General features: G+C 37.0%; 1 protein-coding gene across 1 annotated transcript in view; it reads left to right on the forward strand.

Annotated features, from left to right (window-relative positions):
• Window positions 1-404: 404 nt before the first annotated feature.
• WDR17 (WD repeat domain 17) overlaps window positions 405-19,487 on the forward strand; it is a gene marked incomplete at its 5' end in the record, with an annotated part of 75,512 nt that continues 56,429 nt past the window's right edge. The window contains 3 exons of the mRNA XM_081221027.1: window positions 405-483; window positions 8,966-9,087; window positions 17,094-17,222. Of these exons, the coding sequence (XP_081077153.1) occupies window positions 9,022-9,087; window positions 17,094-17,222 (195 nt within the window). The remainder of the gene's footprint in view (window positions 484-8,965; window positions 9,088-17,093; window positions 17,223-19,487) is intronic.

A 19,487-nucleotide genomic window follows, 5' to 3' on the forward strand; every position in this document is an offset into this window, starting at 1 on the left:
CTCAAGAAGATGGGGTGATTTATTTATTGTATACTTGGCTCATTTTCCTAGAAAGTGCAAACCCGCTGTGCGGAATCTGTCAGGTGGTGAGAACGCTGGCCGTTCACTGTTCTTCCCTCCACTTTCAGCCTCCCTGTAAACTCTGCTGAAGCCTATCTCAGGGCCTGGGAACCACAACTTCAGAGCCGACTCCCGGTTGCCAGGTAACCACCTGGGCGCGCACAGTCTCTGGGGTTCAGGGGCCGCCTCCGCCTCTCCCCAGGCGCTCCAATCAGCGGCCAGTGTGGCTGTCACGTGGGGCTCGGAGCGGGGCTCGGAGCGGGACTTGCGGAGCCCGCCTCCCAGCCCTTCAGACCCCGCGGCCCGACCGCGCAGCCTCGGATCACGCGGCGCAGGAGGGGAGGGCGGTGCGGGTCGGGTCCGGCCGCCGCGCCCGCTTCAGCACCTTTCGCTGTCCGCCGCTGCGGTCGCCTCCTCCTGCAGGTAGGGGCCGGCGGGCCGCAGGGCGAGGGACGCGGGCGGCCGCGGGCTGGAGGAGGGAGATCTTCGAGCGATGAGGCGTCGCGGGGCTGGGGGGGCGTCCGCCCTCCCCCGCGACGGTCGCGGACCCGCGGGCGCGCGTCCTGTGGGGCTTGGCAGGCGATGAGGCCCCGAGCGCCCGCGCCGCACACCGGGCGAGGACGGGACGCAGCAGAAGCAGCAGCAGCCCTTGCGCGTCTGAACTGCCCTAGGAGTGTCACCTGCGACCCTGATCGGAGACACTGCCTTATGTTTTAAGCTTATTCAGCCTCTGTGCATCTAGAGTCTGGATTGTCGCTCTCGTTACTGTGCCCACGGGCGCTTCTGTAAGGACCCCCGCCCCCTTGAAGGTGGCCTTCGTACTCAGGCTGCGGCAAGAAACCCTGGGGTCAAAGGGAAGCGCGTCCCGGAAAACAGACAGCCAGTATTGAATCTCAGAGGCGCACTGTGTGCTAAGCGAATCTTAAAAATATAATCTTTCCTATTTTTCAGAAGCTAACAAACCCCGACTTACTCTTTTGCATGCAGATATTAAAAGGAGCAAGCATTGGAGCTGACTTTTTTTTTTACTATATTAACTAAAAGCAGTTGATTTTAATGAAGTTTAGTGATGCCTTGGATCATGTATCAAAAGTAAAGCACACTTGTTTTGTAACTTCCATGTCCATTTATATATGTATTTATTGACTTTTTTTTTTAAGTCTCCAACAATGGTTTGAAGAGAGCGATTACATTTCTTTCATTGTCTGAGTATTTCAGAAATGGACACCCTTCGGAGAAACTCATTTTCCTACCAATTTTTATAACCGAAATTACAAGTCTTCCTTGAACATTTTAAGTCACCTCAAGTGAGAAAAAGCTTTTCCTTTAGGGTTTGTTTCTCTAACAGTAACTTCTTTGGGGAATTTCAAAGATTCTCTCCAGGTTTTCATATCTAATTTCTGGCTCACAAATCTGCTGGGCTCATCAACAGTGAGAGGATAGCCTTGGTGTGATTATCATAGAACACAGCAAGGTCTTGGGTGTTATGTTGTCTCCCTCTTATTGGCATTAGTGGAGCTGATTCTGGGCTTGTGGTGTGGACAGCCCCTGTAGAAAAGCACTCTCTTACATCCTGTTGAGATTCTGCCTTACTGGCCCAAGTGTGCAGGAAAGTGAGCGTGGTCACATCTTACCTGTGTGAAGGCAGAGATCTGAGAAATCAGTCTTGACAGTCTTTCCTGTTCTGTGATCTAAAATTAAATACAGTAATTAAATGCCTTTGAAAAGTTGTCAGTTATTCAACAGAGTTGGGGGAACCGTGCTTTAGGTGATTGTTTAGAGATTAATGTTACAAATGCTAGGTTTAGGTCATTGCATTGAGAGTTCCTGGGAAGTTTGCTCAACTGGAATAAACCAACGGCTTGTTTGAAAGGGCCCACATGGAAAGAAAACTCATATACTTCTTAAGTGAGCTCCACAAACTTACTCTATATTAAAATGGCTAGTTGAATTTTACTACTTATATTGAGCTGATTTTCCCTGTGTTTATAGTAATAGGAATACTTAAAGAACTGTGGGTATCTTTGAAAAAAATTAGATATATTTACTTAAAAGTTTGAAATTCTTCATTCTTTTTATCTTTAATGATTAAATATTGCTGTACTAAAACTTTTGTTACTACTCACACAATAATCCTATATATTCGAAAGCTGCAAATCAATTTAGCTTAGAAAATAATGTTTTTAAATTCCTCTGCTCCCAGTAGAGGGACTTCTAGGGCTAGAGTGTTTTTTGTTGTTGTGTTCTGCGGACTGTACCTTGCAGCCCTTAGCCTGAGCATGGATGAGCTGCAGCAGCTTTTATATTGCTCAGAGAAGAGTAAGAACAGTTTTATGTTTGTTTGTTTCTTTTGCCCCAGTAGATACTGAAAGTGCAACATGAATGATTAGACTGTTCCTGTCAATAAAATATGTGCAAATTCTCCATACTACCTAATTTCACTTGCCTAAACTCTGTAATGAAGACTAAAATGAAATTCAAACAATTTGGAAGGATTCACATGTCCTTCCTGTATTCCAGAATTTATTCAAAGTCAGATCTAATATGCAAGAAAGGTAATGGTTTACCAGATTACTGAATAACGTGTTTACCCAGCCATTCATGGTAATGATGTGTATACAGACATTACTACTACTTTCTGCAATTGCTGAATTATCTCATCTTGTATTTTGTATCTATTCCATGTAGCAGATTGAAATATTAAAGTGAAATTATATATGTAGCTTCCAGTGTGTCTTCAGGAACAGAGGTCTTATTGAGAATATTTTAATCCATAGAAATCATATTAGGAGATTGGAGGGATTTCTTACTGACTGACACCTCCTTTTCTTTCATGTGAGAAACATATATTAGACCAAGAGTGACTGGCATTTTTCAACATCCAGGACCAAGCTGTGTTCTATGATAATCATGTGGAGATTATTCTCTCACTGTTGATGAGACTATTCCTTGGAGATTTATGAGCAAGAAATTAGATATGGATACCTGGAGAGAATCTTAAAATATTAATTAAAAATTGTTTTCCCACAAGTTGTAAAATTTTTTGATTTGCTCATTAATAATGATTTAAGTTTTTCTGCAAAGTCTTCTGTGATTTGGGGGATCCAGTTATCTTATAAATTCTTTATCCTAATGCACCTCAATGGTACTTAAGTGTACATAGCCATCACATCTACAATTGAATGTTAGAAATAAGAAGCTTTTGGAAGTTACATCTGAAGCCTGGATTATGGTTACCATTGGGTAAAATTTTGAAGTTGGACACATTTATTTTCTAGACTTTCTGACCCTTTGGTACTAGATGCCATCTAGAATGGTGTTATTCAACATGTATCTTAGACCAGCATCCCCTGGGAGCATGTCAGAAGTGCATACTTCCAGGCCACAGCCCTGCCAAATCAGAATATCTGAGGCAGCACCTGGAATCAGTGTTTTCAGGAGCCTCGAGTGATGCTAACGCAAGGTCACGCTTGAGAAGTACTGATAGAAGGTACATTGTGCCACTGGGCCTAGACTTCTCTTGAACTGGTGGTGTTCGTATACAACTCCACCTTTGAAGCTTTACTTAAACTACTAAATAAATGAACTCATTCCTGAAAATATTGAATACAATTGTGGATACATTTCATAAACATTTAAATTTCAATAGTAGCTTTTTGGACACAATATCTCACTTGCATTATGAATTACATTAGTTCATCTTTGTGGGAATTTTATGTTGGCTAAGGGAATAATTTTTGACAGGTTGCCCGTTGACTAGATTAGTAACCTGTCTCATATATGCACTGGTCCTGCCTTAGCTGATACAACTCTTCACTTATCAAACTTTAGGGTTTATTTCCGGCCTCCTATCAATGTATGGATGCATATATAAAAGAAATTTTGGATGTAGTGATTTTGTGTGAGCTATTTCTTAAAGCTTTCAAGCTTTAAATCCACTTGATTGCCTTTGTTGGTTTTTCTCAGTACTTGATAAAAATAATTTTTTTAATTTTTTTGCGGTACGTGGGCCTCTCACTGCTGTGGCCTCTCCCGTTGCAGAGCACAGGCTCTGGACACGCGGGCTCAGCGGCCACGTCTCACGGGCCTAGCCGCTCCGCGGCATGTGCTATCTTCCCGGACTGGGGCACGAACCCGTGTCTGCTGCATCGGCAGGCGGACTCTCAACCACTGTGACACCAGGGAAGCCCCGACAAAAATAATTTTTAACACCCTTGGCCCAGAACATGAAAATGCCAGTCTAACTGACTGTTTCTGCCAAATGAGAATCCTGATTTTCAGACACAGATAAGCATAAAGACCCACCCTACTTTAAAAACTCATATACAAAATCCAACTTACTGAACAGATTAATTAGAAGGGGAACAGGCATCCTCAGGTTTACAGAACAATTCATGCCATAGCTTCTCAAATCTTCCTTCATGAGGAATGATCCTATTTATAAAAATAAAGCTACTTATTTTTGCCATACCCTATTATAAAAATAATCCTACATCTTTTTTATGACAATGTTTACATGTTTACTTTCATAATATCTCTTTCAATGGAATATATACCTCTTAACTTCTTAGTTTATGGGTGAAAAATACGTGATTTCACTCCTCTATTTCTCTTCGGCTGAGTCTCTCAGAATGGTTAATTGAAGGTATATGAATGATCCTATTGTTCAAGAAAAGTGTATTACATCTTTGATCAAATTAAAAATCTTTTCCACATTGCAGGTCAAGAGATTCTGTAATCCTTCAAGCGCCTTGAAAATCTAATTTCATAATTCAAATCCATATAATTTTCACTTTGGTGGTTAAAATGTAGGAAGTATAAAAATAAATATCTAGATGAATGATAGATTAAGTATATAGATGGATGATGAAATAACTGCATTCACTTTGCCACATCTTTGAATTAGTGTTTTGGTCTTCTCCATCTTACCTATAATCCTTTGTTTTGCTGATCAAATTGGAATTCATACTGGTATAAGTGGTCATTCTGTGAGTCCAAACTAGAACAACCATAATGACCTTATTCTTTTCTATTCACTATCTAATCCAGGATTTTAACGTAGGTTAATACTGTACTTTGTGACCTATTTTATCATCTAAGCTTTTAAGAACATCAGGATTTGACATATGTTGGGGATGTTTAGATATAATGTCCTGCCAAGCACATGAAAGGTAAATTTAGGAATGATTGAAATTTAAGAGATTAATCTGGTCAGTAGAAGTTACCAGAGGCAGTTTATCTGATAAATATCTTTACTATTGTTGCACTAAGTAGTTCTCAGGCTTTACTGTGCTATATAAATCATCTGGAAATGATGTTAAAAAGCAGGTTTCCAGACTCCACCCCAAGATCCACTGGTCCTAGACTGTGATCCCGGAATCTTCATTTTTAGCAAGTTTCTCAGTTAATTCTGATGCAGGAGACCTGAGAACCACACGTTGAGATGCACCGATTTAGAGATTTTTAAAATTATATTTATCCTTGATAATCTATGGCTGTACATATCAGTGAAAATAGTGGTCATTTAGAATTATGGATACTGGAGAGAGGAAGAAGATCTCAAGTTAGTGGGCTAGTGGCTGCTTAAAAAAAACCTTCCTTTTTTTTCTTTTTTGCAATTTCCAAATGCTTTCTAACGAGCACATATAGTAAATACTAACATTAACTATATGTGCTCACTAGAATTTTTTGCATCACTCTCAGCATATAGTGTATTCAAATTTTAAACACTGATTTTCAACATGATATTTTTAGTTTTTTTTAAAAAAATTACTATAGGCAATAGATTTCTATTAAGAAAATTAACAAAATTCTGAATAGGACAAAGAGGAGTTCAAGAAAACTACCCTGAGTCTCTGCATGGTGATACGTTTGTGACCCTGACCTTTGAATACACATTTTTATATACTTTTATTGATTTTTCTCTTTCTCAAGGCTCCCCGGAGTGCTTCCTTGTCAGAGTCTCTGCTTTTGCTGCTCCCTCTGTCTAGTGCGCTTTCACGTAGTACCTATGACATGACTATAGTACCTTTTTAAAATTTATTTATTTTTGGCTGCATTGGGTCTTCCTTTCTGTGCGAGGCCTTTCTCTAGTTGCGGCGAGCGGGGGCCACTCTCTTCATCGCGGTGCGCGGGCCTCTCACTGTCGCGGCCTCTCTTGTTGTGTAGCACAGGCTCCAGACGTGCAGGCTCAGTAGTTGTGGCTCGCGGGCTCTAGAGATCAGGCTCAGTAGTTGTGGTGCATGGGCTTAGTTGCTCCGCGGCATGTGGGATCTTCCCAGACCAGGGCTCGAATCTGTGTCCCCGGCATTAGCAGGCAGATTCTCAACCACTGCGCCACCAGGGAAGCCCTATTTTTACTTTTCATATAGTCTGATTTTCTGGTAAAAATACTTCATTTTCAACTATTTTTGTTCTTACATATTAAAAATATCATGTGACCTAAGCTAAAGAGAAGTATACTCTATAGATTGTCACTTTGTTACTAGTGGTTAGAATCACCAGTAACTGGAGGGTGTTGTCAGCTATATTGGTTTGTTGTTTTTCAAGGGTGAGCTTTCAAATTGTTCTTAGGATGTAGCTATTTAATATTTTTGGAAGGTCTGGTCAGGGCATGAAATGCTGGGATGGGAGCTATGTGTCGCTACAGATCGCTGCCAGCATTTAGGAACGTGCTGGTGGAGATTGCTCTGGGGCACACCCCTGTGGAATAGTACCAACTGAGGAGTCAGAGGATCTGTTACGGGCGTGGCATTAGCAGGCATCCACTGTGAACCATCACGGCTGAGTCATCAGACTCTGTGGGTGTTCCTGTGGACCCCCAAATACATATCCTTAATCTAGCCCATCTCAGTCCCCTGCTGCTTGTTTTGCAGACTTTGGTTTTTACCCATTTCCTGTTGTGAGATTATTTGTTCCTTGTGTCCACCTTCCTCATCCGCTTGTCCCTGACGTTGCTTCTAAAAATACTTGTGGGTTAAAGCAGCATTAGTGCATATCTCAGAGAAAGACTTAACATGTTGCAAAATATGATGGCTGGGGGTGGTAAATGGGGCAGGAAACTCTAGGGGCAAAATAAAAAGATAAATGAAAGTGTCCAAGTGAAGTTAAAAAATATAATCCATTTATACAATACCTACTTATATGTGGAGAGGTCATTTCAGTTTTTATTTTCCCTTTAAAAATTAATTTCTGAAATAATTTGATTAGCTATTTCTCTTCAAGGAATTGAATGGTAATCCCATTTCGCTTGTTGATGAGTATATTACCTGTAATTTGGATACATTTCTTTAGCCCCTTTCCAAGTTGCAGTTATGTGTATACACACACACACACACACACCTTTGGTTCATATGAACTACCACTAGTTGACAAACCCTTCTAGCATGTGTCAATTCACTCAACAAACATTTTGTACCTTCTATACAAATATGAATAAAACATGTTCCTTTGTCTTGGGCAACTCACAATTTTTGTCTCTGCAAATAATCACTATCCAGTGCACACAAATATAGACTTAGAGGCATACAGATGAGGGATTTGATGCATTTGTGAAAGGCTTCAAAGAAGAGGGACATTAAGTTGGGTCTTGATAAATATGATACAGCTCATTAGTCACAAAAAAAGGGCAAGAGGTAAGAAAGCTCAGGCGAAAGCATTTCACAACTTAACAACTTAAAGGCATAAAGCCATGCTGGTATAGAACATGTTTAGGAATTGCAGTGAAAGCAGGGAGGTTAGTAAGTAAAGTATTTCATTAGTTGGTACAAGACGGTGGCGTTAGGGATGGAGGGAAGGGGCTTTTGAAGAGACATGTTAAAGGTAGTTGTTAAGACTTGGTGATCAAATGTAGCGGGAGGTGGAGGAGAAAGTGGTGAAAGAATCAAAGATGGCTCCACGTTCTTACTTTGGGTTACTGTCGAGTATAGTTTTGGTCACTGGAACAGGGAATGCAGGGCAAATGAAAGACTATTGGGGGGCAGTAGAAAGGGATTCTTATCACTCGAAAGGGATAAGCTTGGCTTTACTGATGTTCATGTTGAGATTACCAGATACAAGGCTGCGGGATCTAGGTACAGTAGGTACTTTAAAATGGAGTTTAAGGGCTTGGCATGAGAGACTGCAACCACTGAAATGGTGGCAAGGTAGTTAGATATACCCTGGGTAGGCGCTAGATATAGGTCCAGGGCGGGGTAAAAAAGTGTAAGGCAGGACACAGGCACAGATCTCTAACTCAGATAGGATAGACAATGACAAGAGAGACAGCAAGGAAGGACCACCAGTCCAGAGGGTGGGACCCTGCAGGAGATGCAAATTCTGAGCAGTTAGCCAGGAACCAGGGGCTCTGTGGGAACCCAAGGGCAGGACAGAAACCGTGGTCCAGATTCAGGGAATTCAGCAAGATGGAAACAAATTGAGCACCAGAGTGTACGAGTCCTGGAGCTTCCTGTGGAAGCCTATTCCCAACTATTTTGACCTGGGGCTTCAAGCAGATATTATTGAAAATATTTCTAGAGAATAAGGAAGAAGAGGAATTCTGAAGGGTGCCACGTCCCATTTGGTATATTTTTAGAGTGAGATAAAGATGTTCTCAACTAGCTGCAGTGATATTTATGTGTCATACATGTGTTTCTATGCCAGAACAATGAAAAGTGAGGGGCTAATGAAATATTTGACATAGCATTCTTTAGTACAACAACATAATTATCATTTGATTTATTTCTTATTTGACTATAGGCTTACATTTTCTGCTTTAGCATTATTTTTACAGATGCTGTTATTTATAAATTATTAAAACTGTTTCAGCTGAAATGTGTATGTACTTCTAGTTTCTTGTACTGAGCAACATTTCATAGGGCAGAGTTTGGTAAACCCATTTGGTTGAAACACATTGTTATTACTTTAGGTGCTGACTATTCTGAAGCCGGTTTCCAATTGCCTTGATTAAAGTAGGAACATTCTATGGCTTGGATGACTTACATTTCACATTGGTTTGAGCAAGATGATTGGTATGAAGGACTACAAAGAGTAAGATACATTTACGTTGTAATTATAATTTTCTGTGATTTTTTTCTGCTTTATTTCTCATGCAGCTGTATTTCTGTGTCATTTATATTGTGGACATTTTTGCATTGCAGGATTCTGAGGGTAAATAGGATACTTATGTGATAGACTTAAAAGCAGAGGTAAGAAAATATATAAGGATAGTCATTTATTGAAGAAAAGGTGTTTTTTTCTTTCCTGATTTCAGATGAATTCTTAACGTGTTCAGATTGTCTTTAGGCTTTAAAGATAAAATAGGATTCTTTCTAATGAGATTAATGTATGAAAATAGCAATAATTTCAAGAAAGTAATTTTACATAATTTTATGATAGAAATATGTATGATAATACCATGTATTATAATAATATGGTAAAAGAAAATGAAAAAATGTTCTGAAGAAGAGTGCCATGTTCCATTTGGTAAATTTTTAGGCAATTAATTATGCTTCAGAGGGATTTGCATTGTTACTATGGCAACTTTTGCATAGCATAGCTATTCTGATCTATTTCTACTGCGATAGCAGAAAACTGCCATCTTTAAATGCACCTTTTATCAAAATGGATTTAGTTTAGAATAACATAAGATTTCTCTTTGATTATGTTCACCTTTTAAATGAAGGATTTCTTAACGATTTAAATGAAGGAGATTTGTGGATTTTTCTTTTCATTAATGAATGGAACAAAAGAGCCAGAATATCTTTATGTAGTTTTACCAGCTTTTTCCCCATTGTTGTTTGAGGGCATATACCACTAAAGACATGCAGCACTGAATTTTTCTTCCTTCCTCCTTACTTCTTCAGGGTACTATTCTAATCACATCAATCAAAGATATTTTCTCAGCATTTTACTTCTTTTAGATTATCTTTTTAGTTGTAAATCCTCAACAGTTTAAGCCTCTTGGGTTTTTTTCTTCATATTTTTTTTTTCAGCTGTGAAACAAGCAGGTAAACATCTCTGGAGCCAGTAAATATCTAACTCTGGAGAATAACCCTCATGGTATGGATCCTAAAGCATTCCTCAGAAGGGAGGTTGAGAATTACTGGCTAGCTCACCATCCTGAATTCCAGCCTTAACCATAATGATAGAAATATTTCAGCTTATGAGTTTAATAGCAGTATTTGAAGTTGCGCTGCACACACACACACACAGACACGCATGCACGCACTATAATGCCAGCATCCTTTTTTATATTGTGTGTGTGCATTTAAAATGTAATAACAGTGCATTTCTGATGTTCAAACAGAAGGCTTTTTTTTTTTTTCAAGTGTAGTGCATATATTCCTCTATGGGAAAGGAAAGGGGTGACAATCTAATTTGGAGGGAGGGGGTGACTGATTTTAAGAAAATTCATTTTGCTAAAATTGTGTGTCTCTTTTTAGTGATTTTGAGGCAGCTCATGGAGGTTATGAGGATTCAAAATCCTTCCCTCCGCCATAACCCCAATCTGCCCTTTAATAAACTATGGCCTTTATAAGTGAATTCCTTGTTCTGAGACATATTAAAAGAATAACTCTTCTCATATATAGATGTAGTCCAACCCTAAAATTACCATATCCTCTTCATGAGTTTAAGCTTTTCTTGGCTCAAGTTTTGATCAGTTCTTATACAGACTTAGATGACAATGAAACAGCTTATTCTAAATAATGAAAATTGAAACATGATTATTTAATTTCTTCTAAAATTCCAGCTTAAAATTTTTCAGATGATATATATGTGCACATATACCCTATATAATCAGCATTCAGAATACCAGATTTTTCCATAGTTATATTTTTAATGCTTACTGGAAAAGATAAGTTGGTTTTTGAGCTAAAAATTATAATTTAGAAATGTAGTGTTTGAAAAAAATCACATACAAGTATGAGTTTTATCTTTAGATCACTGAAGTGGCCTTTATACTTTGATATAATTAATATTTATGGCATATGTATATATTTCTACAACACACAGCACATGTATATGAACTTGATTTTAACTTAGTTTATAATTTTATTTTTGGCAGTATTGTAACTCTAGCTATATTTAAATTTCATGCTTATGTCATATAATCTTGCATATACAGAGGTGAGCTTTATTGTTATACAAATCTAATGCAAATATACTCTTATAACTTGCTTTTTTACATTTCTTACACTTCAGTGTAATTATAATATATGTATTGTGTATTTCATATAAGGTTGAAACCAAGAATAGAATTTAGGTTAAAAAAATGAAAATAATATCTCTGTAGGGCTGTAGTTGCCAGGCTACTGACACTGTCAGTTGCACGTGAGGTGACACAATGCTCAGACTTTCTTCCTGAATCCTTTGTAAATCTGCATTATTCAGTGAACTGCAAGGTTTAGTAGTTTATCTTTAAAGTGTGTATATTGTTTCTGGGCCAAAAAGATGATGTTTTCTGAAATAGCAAATCTTTAGAATGGACATGGAAATTCTTAGGTGGTTCACATAAGAATGAAACATATTCTTAACTAAAGATAAAAGGGTATGTAATATTTACCTGAAATATAAAACTACCTGTCACATGCAGTTAAAATATATTTGATTTCCTATATATGTGACATATTTGTAGGATTTATATTTAAAATATAAACATGTATTTTGAAATGGACCTTTGGTTGAACGTTTTCTATTTTTAGTAATGCAGAATCACTAATTGTGTAACCATTCATGCTGGCCACAATGTTATCAAAAACTTCTGGACATTTCTTTATATCTCCTCGGTAACTGTAGATATCGCTTAATAAAGGCTACAAAATATTATATATATATATATATATATATATATATATATATATATATATATAAAATGATACTTTTGAGAAAAGTAATATAGAAGTTTCAAATACTAGCAGTTTAAATACATAATTCAGAATTATATATGCAATAGTATTCATATGTTTAATGATGCATGATTTTTTAATACCTCATTTAAAATCCTAATTTTTTTAAGAAGCTGCCATGTTGTTTTATCCTGTCTATTATTTTAATGGCTGGTTTAGACAAGTTATTCAACTCTGAATTATGAAGGATTTAAGTTGTTGGACTATAAGACTTATAAAAGCTGCTTAGGAACGTACGAAGGCATACCAAATTGTATGACAATATTGAAATGGTTATATTATCTGAAGTTAGAAACTAAAAAGAAGTAAATCAGGATAAACTGATAAAATAAAAAGTATTGGCATGGATTTAGAAGTAATTTATTTGTTTTCAATAAATAAAGAGTTAGCAGAGGGACTTTTAGTTTCCAATTTGTTATGTAGGAGCTCAGAAGTCTTCACTCTGGCCTAAAACAAAACAAAAGAATGAAAACTGAAAAATCAACAACTTTTCTTAGATTCATAAGAGAAGTGAGGTCACAAGGCAAACCGCTGCCCCATATTGGAGAGACAGACAGGCAGATACAGAGAATCACAGTGCACCAGAGCAGAAACCCACCAGCAGAAACCTCTGTGGGAACCAGAGCCAGAATGGAAAACCTGAACTGTAATTGATGAATTGCTGGAGGCTCATATATCTAGTCCGAGAGTTAAAAACTCGGGACAACCAGGGAGGTGGCGGGGAGGGAGTAATAAGGAGGCCTCCAGGCTTTTCTGAGTTTTACCTCCAGGACCTTTACCAAGTTTTCACAGTAAATATCAGAGAAAGATCCCTTCATGCTTCTGGCAAAGCGAGTGGAAAAGGAATTGTTTTGAAATATGTCAGAGCACTCTTCTTCTTAACAAGGCTGCCCATGAGGAGAAACTATTTTACCAGAGCCTGATCTGCAGAGATTATATCAGCACCTAACCTATCTGGGGGAAGGGAAAGACCCAGTCTGCCTTAGGACACTAGAAAAAGAAGAGCAAATTGAATTCAAAGTAAGCAGAATAAAAGAAATAATAAAAATTAGAGCAGAAATTAATGAATTTGAAAATAGAAAATCAATAGAGAAAACAAAACTAAAAGCTGCTTCTTTGAAAAGATCAATAAAGTTTATAAGCCTTTAACCAGGCTACTTAAGAAGAAAAAAAAGAAGAAATATATTACTAATATTAGTAGTGAAAGAAGAGGTATCACTACAGATCCTATGGACATTAAAAGGATAATAAAGGAGTACTATCAATAATTCTATGCCCACAAATTTGATAACCTAGATGAAACGGACCTACTTTTTGAAGACACTCACACAAGAATAAATAGACAAATTGTGTAGACGTGTATCTAGACCTGAATAGACCTATGTATCAACAGATGCTGAAATCATTTGACAAAATCCAATACTCCTTCATGATGAAAACTCTCAGCAATCTAGGAATAGAGGGAAACTTCCTCAACTTGACAAAGAACATATTTATTCCTCATCTTGATAAAGAACAAAAACCCTGTAACTAACATCATACTTAATTGTGAGACACTTGAAGTTCTCCTGCTAAGATCAGGAACAAGGCAGGGATGTCTGCTCTCACCACTGCTTTCCAACACTGTACTGAAGTCCTAAGTAATGTAACTGGACAAGAAAAGGAAATAAAAGGTATACAGACTGGCATGGAAGAAATCAAACTGTCTTTGTTCACAGATGACTTCAGTGTCTGTGTAGAAAAAAACCTCCTGGTACCAATATAGTGATTTTAGCAAGATTTTAGAACACAAGATTAATATACAAAAGTCTATCACTTTCCTGTGTACCAACAATGAACAAGTGTAATTTGAAATTTAAAACACATTACCATTTACAATAGCACCCCAAAAATGAAATACTGAGGTTTAAATCTAACAAAATATGTACAAGATCAATATGAGAAAAACAGTGAAACTCAGACAACAGATATCAAAGAACTAAATAAATGGAGAGATATTCCATGTTCAGGGATAGAAAGAATCAATAGTGTCAAGATGTCACTTATTGCTAAAACTTGATCTATAGATGTGATAAAATCCCAACCAGAATCTCAGGAAGTTATTTGTTTTTTGGATATTGACAAACTGATTCTAAAGTTTATATGGAAAGGCAAAAGACCCCAAACAGCTAACACAGTGTTGAACGAGAGCAACAAAGTCAGTGGCCTGACACTACCCAACTTCAAGGCTTACTGTGAAGCTACAGTAATAAGACAGTGTAGTATTGATAAAAGAATAGACAAATAGATCAGTGTAGCAGAATAGAGAGCCCGTAAATACACCCACATAAATATAATCAACTGATCTTCAACAAAGGATCAAAGGCAATACAATGGAGAAAAGTTAGTCTTTTCAACAAATGGTGCTAGAACTGGGCATCCACATGCAAAAAAATTAATCTAGACTAGACTTTACATCTTTCATAAATGGATTTTAGACCCTAAAGGTAAAACACAAAACTATTAAACTCCTAGAAGATAACATAAGAGAAACCTAGATGACCTTGGGTATGGCCATGAATTTTTAGATTCAACACCAAAGCCATGATCCATGAAATAAATAATTGAATGCTAAACTTTATTAAATTAAAATATTCTCTGTGAAAGACAGTGTCAAGAGAAAAAGAAGGCAAGCCACAGACTCGGAGAAAATATTTGCCAAAGACCATCTAATAACTGTTACCCAGAATATGTGGAGAACTCTTAAAATTCAACAAGAAAAGACAAACACCCCAATTAAAAAAAACCAAGGACCTACTGTATAGCACAGGGAACTATAGTCAATATCCTGTAATAGCCTAAAATGGAAAAGAATCTGAAAAATAATACATATATATATATGAATCACTTTTCTGTACATCTGAAACTAACACAACATTGTAAATCAACTATACTTCAATAAAAATAAAAGGGAAAAAGACTTGAAAAGACACCTCACTGAAGAAGATGACATGTAAGCTATGGAAAGATGTCCAACATCATAAGTTATTAGGGAATTGCAAATTAAAACACCAGTGAGATCTACTACGTGCCTATTCGAATGGCCCATCTAAAACACTGACAACACCGAAGGATGGTGAGGATGTACAGCAGCAGGAACTCTCATTCATTGCTGGTGGGAATGCAAAATGGGGCAGACACTTTGGAAGACAGTTTGATAGTTTGTTACAGAATAAACATACCCTTACCAGGATCCAGCAATCTCTTCCTTTTCCACTCCTTCTTATTTACCTAAATGAATTGAAAAGTTATGTCCAGACAAAAACCTGCATACAGATGTTTATAGTGGCTTTATTCATAATTGCCCAAACTTGCAAACAACCACATGTCCTTCAATAAGTGAATGGGTCAATAAACCACGGTACATCAAAACAATGGACTGTTATTCAGTGCTAAGAAGAAATGAGCTATCAAGCAATGAAAAGACACTGAATACATATTACTAAGTGTAAGAAACCGATCTGGAAAAAACACCATACTGTATGATTTCCAGCTATATTCTGGAAAAGGCAAAGCTATGGAGACAGTAAAAAGATCAATGGTTACGTGAAACTACTTTGTATGATGCTACAATGGTGATGCATGTCGTTATGCATTTGTCAAAACCCGTAGAATGTACAACACCAAGAGTGAACCCTAGTGGAAACTCTGGACTTTGGATGGTAATGATGTGTCAGGGTAGGTTCATCATTATAACAAATGTACCATCTGGTAGGGATGTTGATAGTGGCGGAGCTTGTGCGTGTTGGGGAACTGGGGGGCGAGTGAAAATCTCTGTAATTTCTACTCAGTTTTGCTATAAACCTCAAACTGCTCTAAAAATAAAGATTATTAATTTTTTAAAAAGTAAAACAGAGTTAGAAGAAAGTGAAAATTAAATGACTCCATTTTGCCTGTATGTTTAAATATCTTTCCCTTATGTTTCTTTTCCAAATATAAACTCAAAATTTGTTTACACACAAACATTAATAGTAATCATGCATAACAAGGATAAACTATAACAGCCTATTTAATTCACATGTGGTTGAAATAATGTATATTTTCAATGAGAAGTAATATTATCCTAACATTACTAATTGAAAAAAAGTGTATTTTTAAAATTTATCCAGAATGCTAGGAGTCATTAGAGGAGGAAGAGAGCAGGTATTTGTAGCCGTTTCTTATACTTGTAAAAGCACCGAGAGGTTGGGAACACCGCTTTTTTATCATGCCAGTTTTCACTGCAAATTATTTACTTTCTTGGGGAAATATATCACTAGTTCCACCCAGATAAAGGAATTTAATGGGATGAAGATAGAAATTGGAGAAGAAAGAGAAGAGGAAAAAAGAGGAGATCTTTTCAGGAAGTGGAAATATGAACTAGAAAAGATACAAAGAGGAAAGTAGCTTTATAAGTAAATGAGCTATAACGTAACTGACTCTGGGCTCGTTTACTCTGAAATCCTCTGCCCTGCCACATAAACGATTTCTATTCTGTGATTTCCAGCTTCCCTCTGTCCTGTCTTCACAATGACCACTACTGTTAACCCAGCTTGTATTCCTGCCTCGTGTACCTCGAATAGTTTCTGTGAGGACATAGAGTCAATGTGAAGACTGTGAAGTTCTGAGACAGAGGTCACAATCCTCCCAATATTGTATCGGCTCACAGCGTTTTACACTTGAATTTGCTGCCTTGAAGGAATTGCCAGTGTATAAAAATTGGTACGTTTACATCAAAATCTGGATATTTCCATTTCTTTGGGAAGTTCCAGAAATCTGGCAACATGGAGTAACCTTCTCCAGTGGCACTAGACCCTTTAGATAGGATATGCACTTTCTATTTCACTCTGGTCCCTGTCACTCCTGGTAGGATTACCAACCCTTGGTCAAATGTCAGTTGTCATTCATTTTATAATCTCTTGCTTCCTTAATTGAAACGACCTGCCTTGATGTTTGTTGACATTTGGAGATTTCAACTCCTGTTCTTTTGAAAGTATACACTGAGATTGATAGTAGAAAATTTTTTCAGGGTATAAAGATAAGGATTGAAGAAAACAGATGTAAAACAAAGAAGAGGAAGTTTATTGAATAATGGAATTGACTGATATGCCTCTGAATTTGTTTTTCAAGGCAAACATGTCCCAGGTAAGACAAGTGGGACTGCTGGCTGCTGGATGTCAGCCGTGGAACAAAGATGTGTGCGTTGCCAATGGAGACAGGTTTGCGTACTGTGCTACCCTGGCCATCTATATTTATCAGGTAAAAGAATGCTGATTCTTTCCAGGTTTTCCTTTTATCAGGTAAAATTACTATTTAATTAATACTTGAAAAACTTAATGCTGTAACTTTATTGATATTGGTGTTTTATTGTATATTTTGTTACTATTTATACTATGTTAGTTTTACCAGTCAAGCTTTTAGAAAATGCTCATATCATAATATTAAATTATTAGCAAATTCTTAATTGATTTAGTAATCCTATTTTGATGCTATTCATCAAAAAGAATTTCTTCAAGAATTAAAGGTCCTGTTTTATGAACGGTGAACAAGTAGTTCTTAATTCTTTTAAACTATATTCCCATATAAATAAATGGCATTCATTTGTCCATTTATTTCAAACCTTGCTCAGTAACATGTGATACGAGAAAATTGTCTTATCAGTTGAAGAAGTGAGTAGTCCTTTAGAGAGCCTTCTATTAAAAATAGTGCAGGTGTAACATATTTTGAGATAGTCTTGGGATAAACACCTTTATCACTACCTTTCTTCATGTGCTGGCTCCATCCAGACATCTCTTTTATCAGTTCCCAGTCTACACAGCCAAGGGCCTTCTGAATTTTTTCATATAGAGGTGCCATAAGCATCATAAATCCAAGTCCAGTTTTTCTTCTTAAACCTGGAGCCAGTATTTCAGTGTCACCCACTAGCCATTAGTCTAAACTACAGATGTGAGAGTTATCACTGACTCCCTCTTCTACTCATGTCCTACACCCTAGGTCACCAGGACTGGTTCTGGTATTTTCTACCTTTTATTCCCTTCTTCATATCCTTCTCACCTAAACTATTATAATAGTTTCTTAATATTCTCTTTGCCTCTGTCTTGACTCCCTCTAATTTATCCTTCAGTGTAATCAATCATCTATAATATGCAGATCTAAAATTTCCAATCTTCAGTCGCTCTTCATTCCTTAATATTAGCATCCAACCTCATCGTATGACATCCTTTCATGATCTTCCTGTCTCCGTCTCCCTGTCACCTTGTGCTCCAGACACTGAGATCATTGCCTTTTCCAAAACTACTCAGACTCTTTTGTATCTTGCCTGTGCTTGCACTGATTTTTCAGTTTGCCCACATTGCCTGTCCAGAGACGTTTTCTCATCTTTCAAGTATCAGCTCAAATGTATAAGCTCTTTTCTACGTTCTGCTTTTTCCTCTTTCTTAGTGAAGGACCTTATGGAATGGATTGCATCTCTACATGCTTCCATTGACCAGAATGAGTCTTGCTCATCTTTGAATTCTCAAGTTACTGCACACTCTCTGGCACTTAGTAACCACTTATTAAATGTTTCTTGAATTTTTTTTAATCTTGAAATACCAACTCATTTCAGTTAAGAGTGAAAAAAATATTGCTTTATTCTGGAGTAAAAATTCCTTTAAATTGCTAGTAGTGTTGTAGTTTATTGAAAATTTAAGAAATAATAGCATTAATCTATAAACCAGTTAAGTTTCCACAATGCTAAGATTTTATGTAGTCCATTTCTCAAGATTGAGGAAATATCTAGCAATCAAAATGCAATTTCAATATAACTCACATTTTTTCTTCACTTACCATTCCCCAGAAGACAGGAGCAAGCCTTCTAAATGTCCCTTTTGTTTTATCATCTACCTCTTTACCACCCTATGTGTGTTGCTAAGCTTCCTCTTAAGAAATTTCTCCCTTAATCTTTGGTCCCTATTGTCTTGTCTTTTACTTCCTCCTGAAGAAGAAGAACTTATCAGGCAGGGAAAACTATTCCTCTAAGGAGTCAGGAAGGTAAGAAAGTGGATGAAGGCAAAACTTAATTTTTTTTATGTTTACATATATCTTGTTTAATGATGACATTTTATGACTTGAATATTTAGGAAGATTAAACTAAAAGTATTAATCTAAAAAACCTACAAAGAAAGTTTGCATGTTATTAAAGACTAAAACAAACTAAAAATTACCCTGATTTAGAAGTTAATACAAATAAACCTAGGTGACAGTTAATTACAGAGTTTGCTGAAAAGCTGTGTTTCAAAATATGCATTGAAAATTACATGATTAACTAGTGACATTGACACTAATTAAACTTATATTAATAAGTATTATTTTAAATGTGAACGTCTAAATTAAAGTGCTTTGAAAATTTTGCTGTATAAAATATGATTCTTTATAGAGGGAATATTTATTAAATAACACTGAGTGTCAGTGCACAGAATCTGAGTCCATCACACTCTGTATGATGACACTGATGTAATTTCAGATTTTTCTGAACTATGATAT

The sequence above is a fragment of the Mesoplodon bidens genome (genome assembly GCF_964165515.1).
Source record: "Mesoplodon bidens genome assembly, chromosome: 20".
NCBI lineage: Eukaryota > Metazoa > Chordata > Mammalia > Artiodactyla > Ziphiidae > Mesoplodon > Mesoplodon bidens.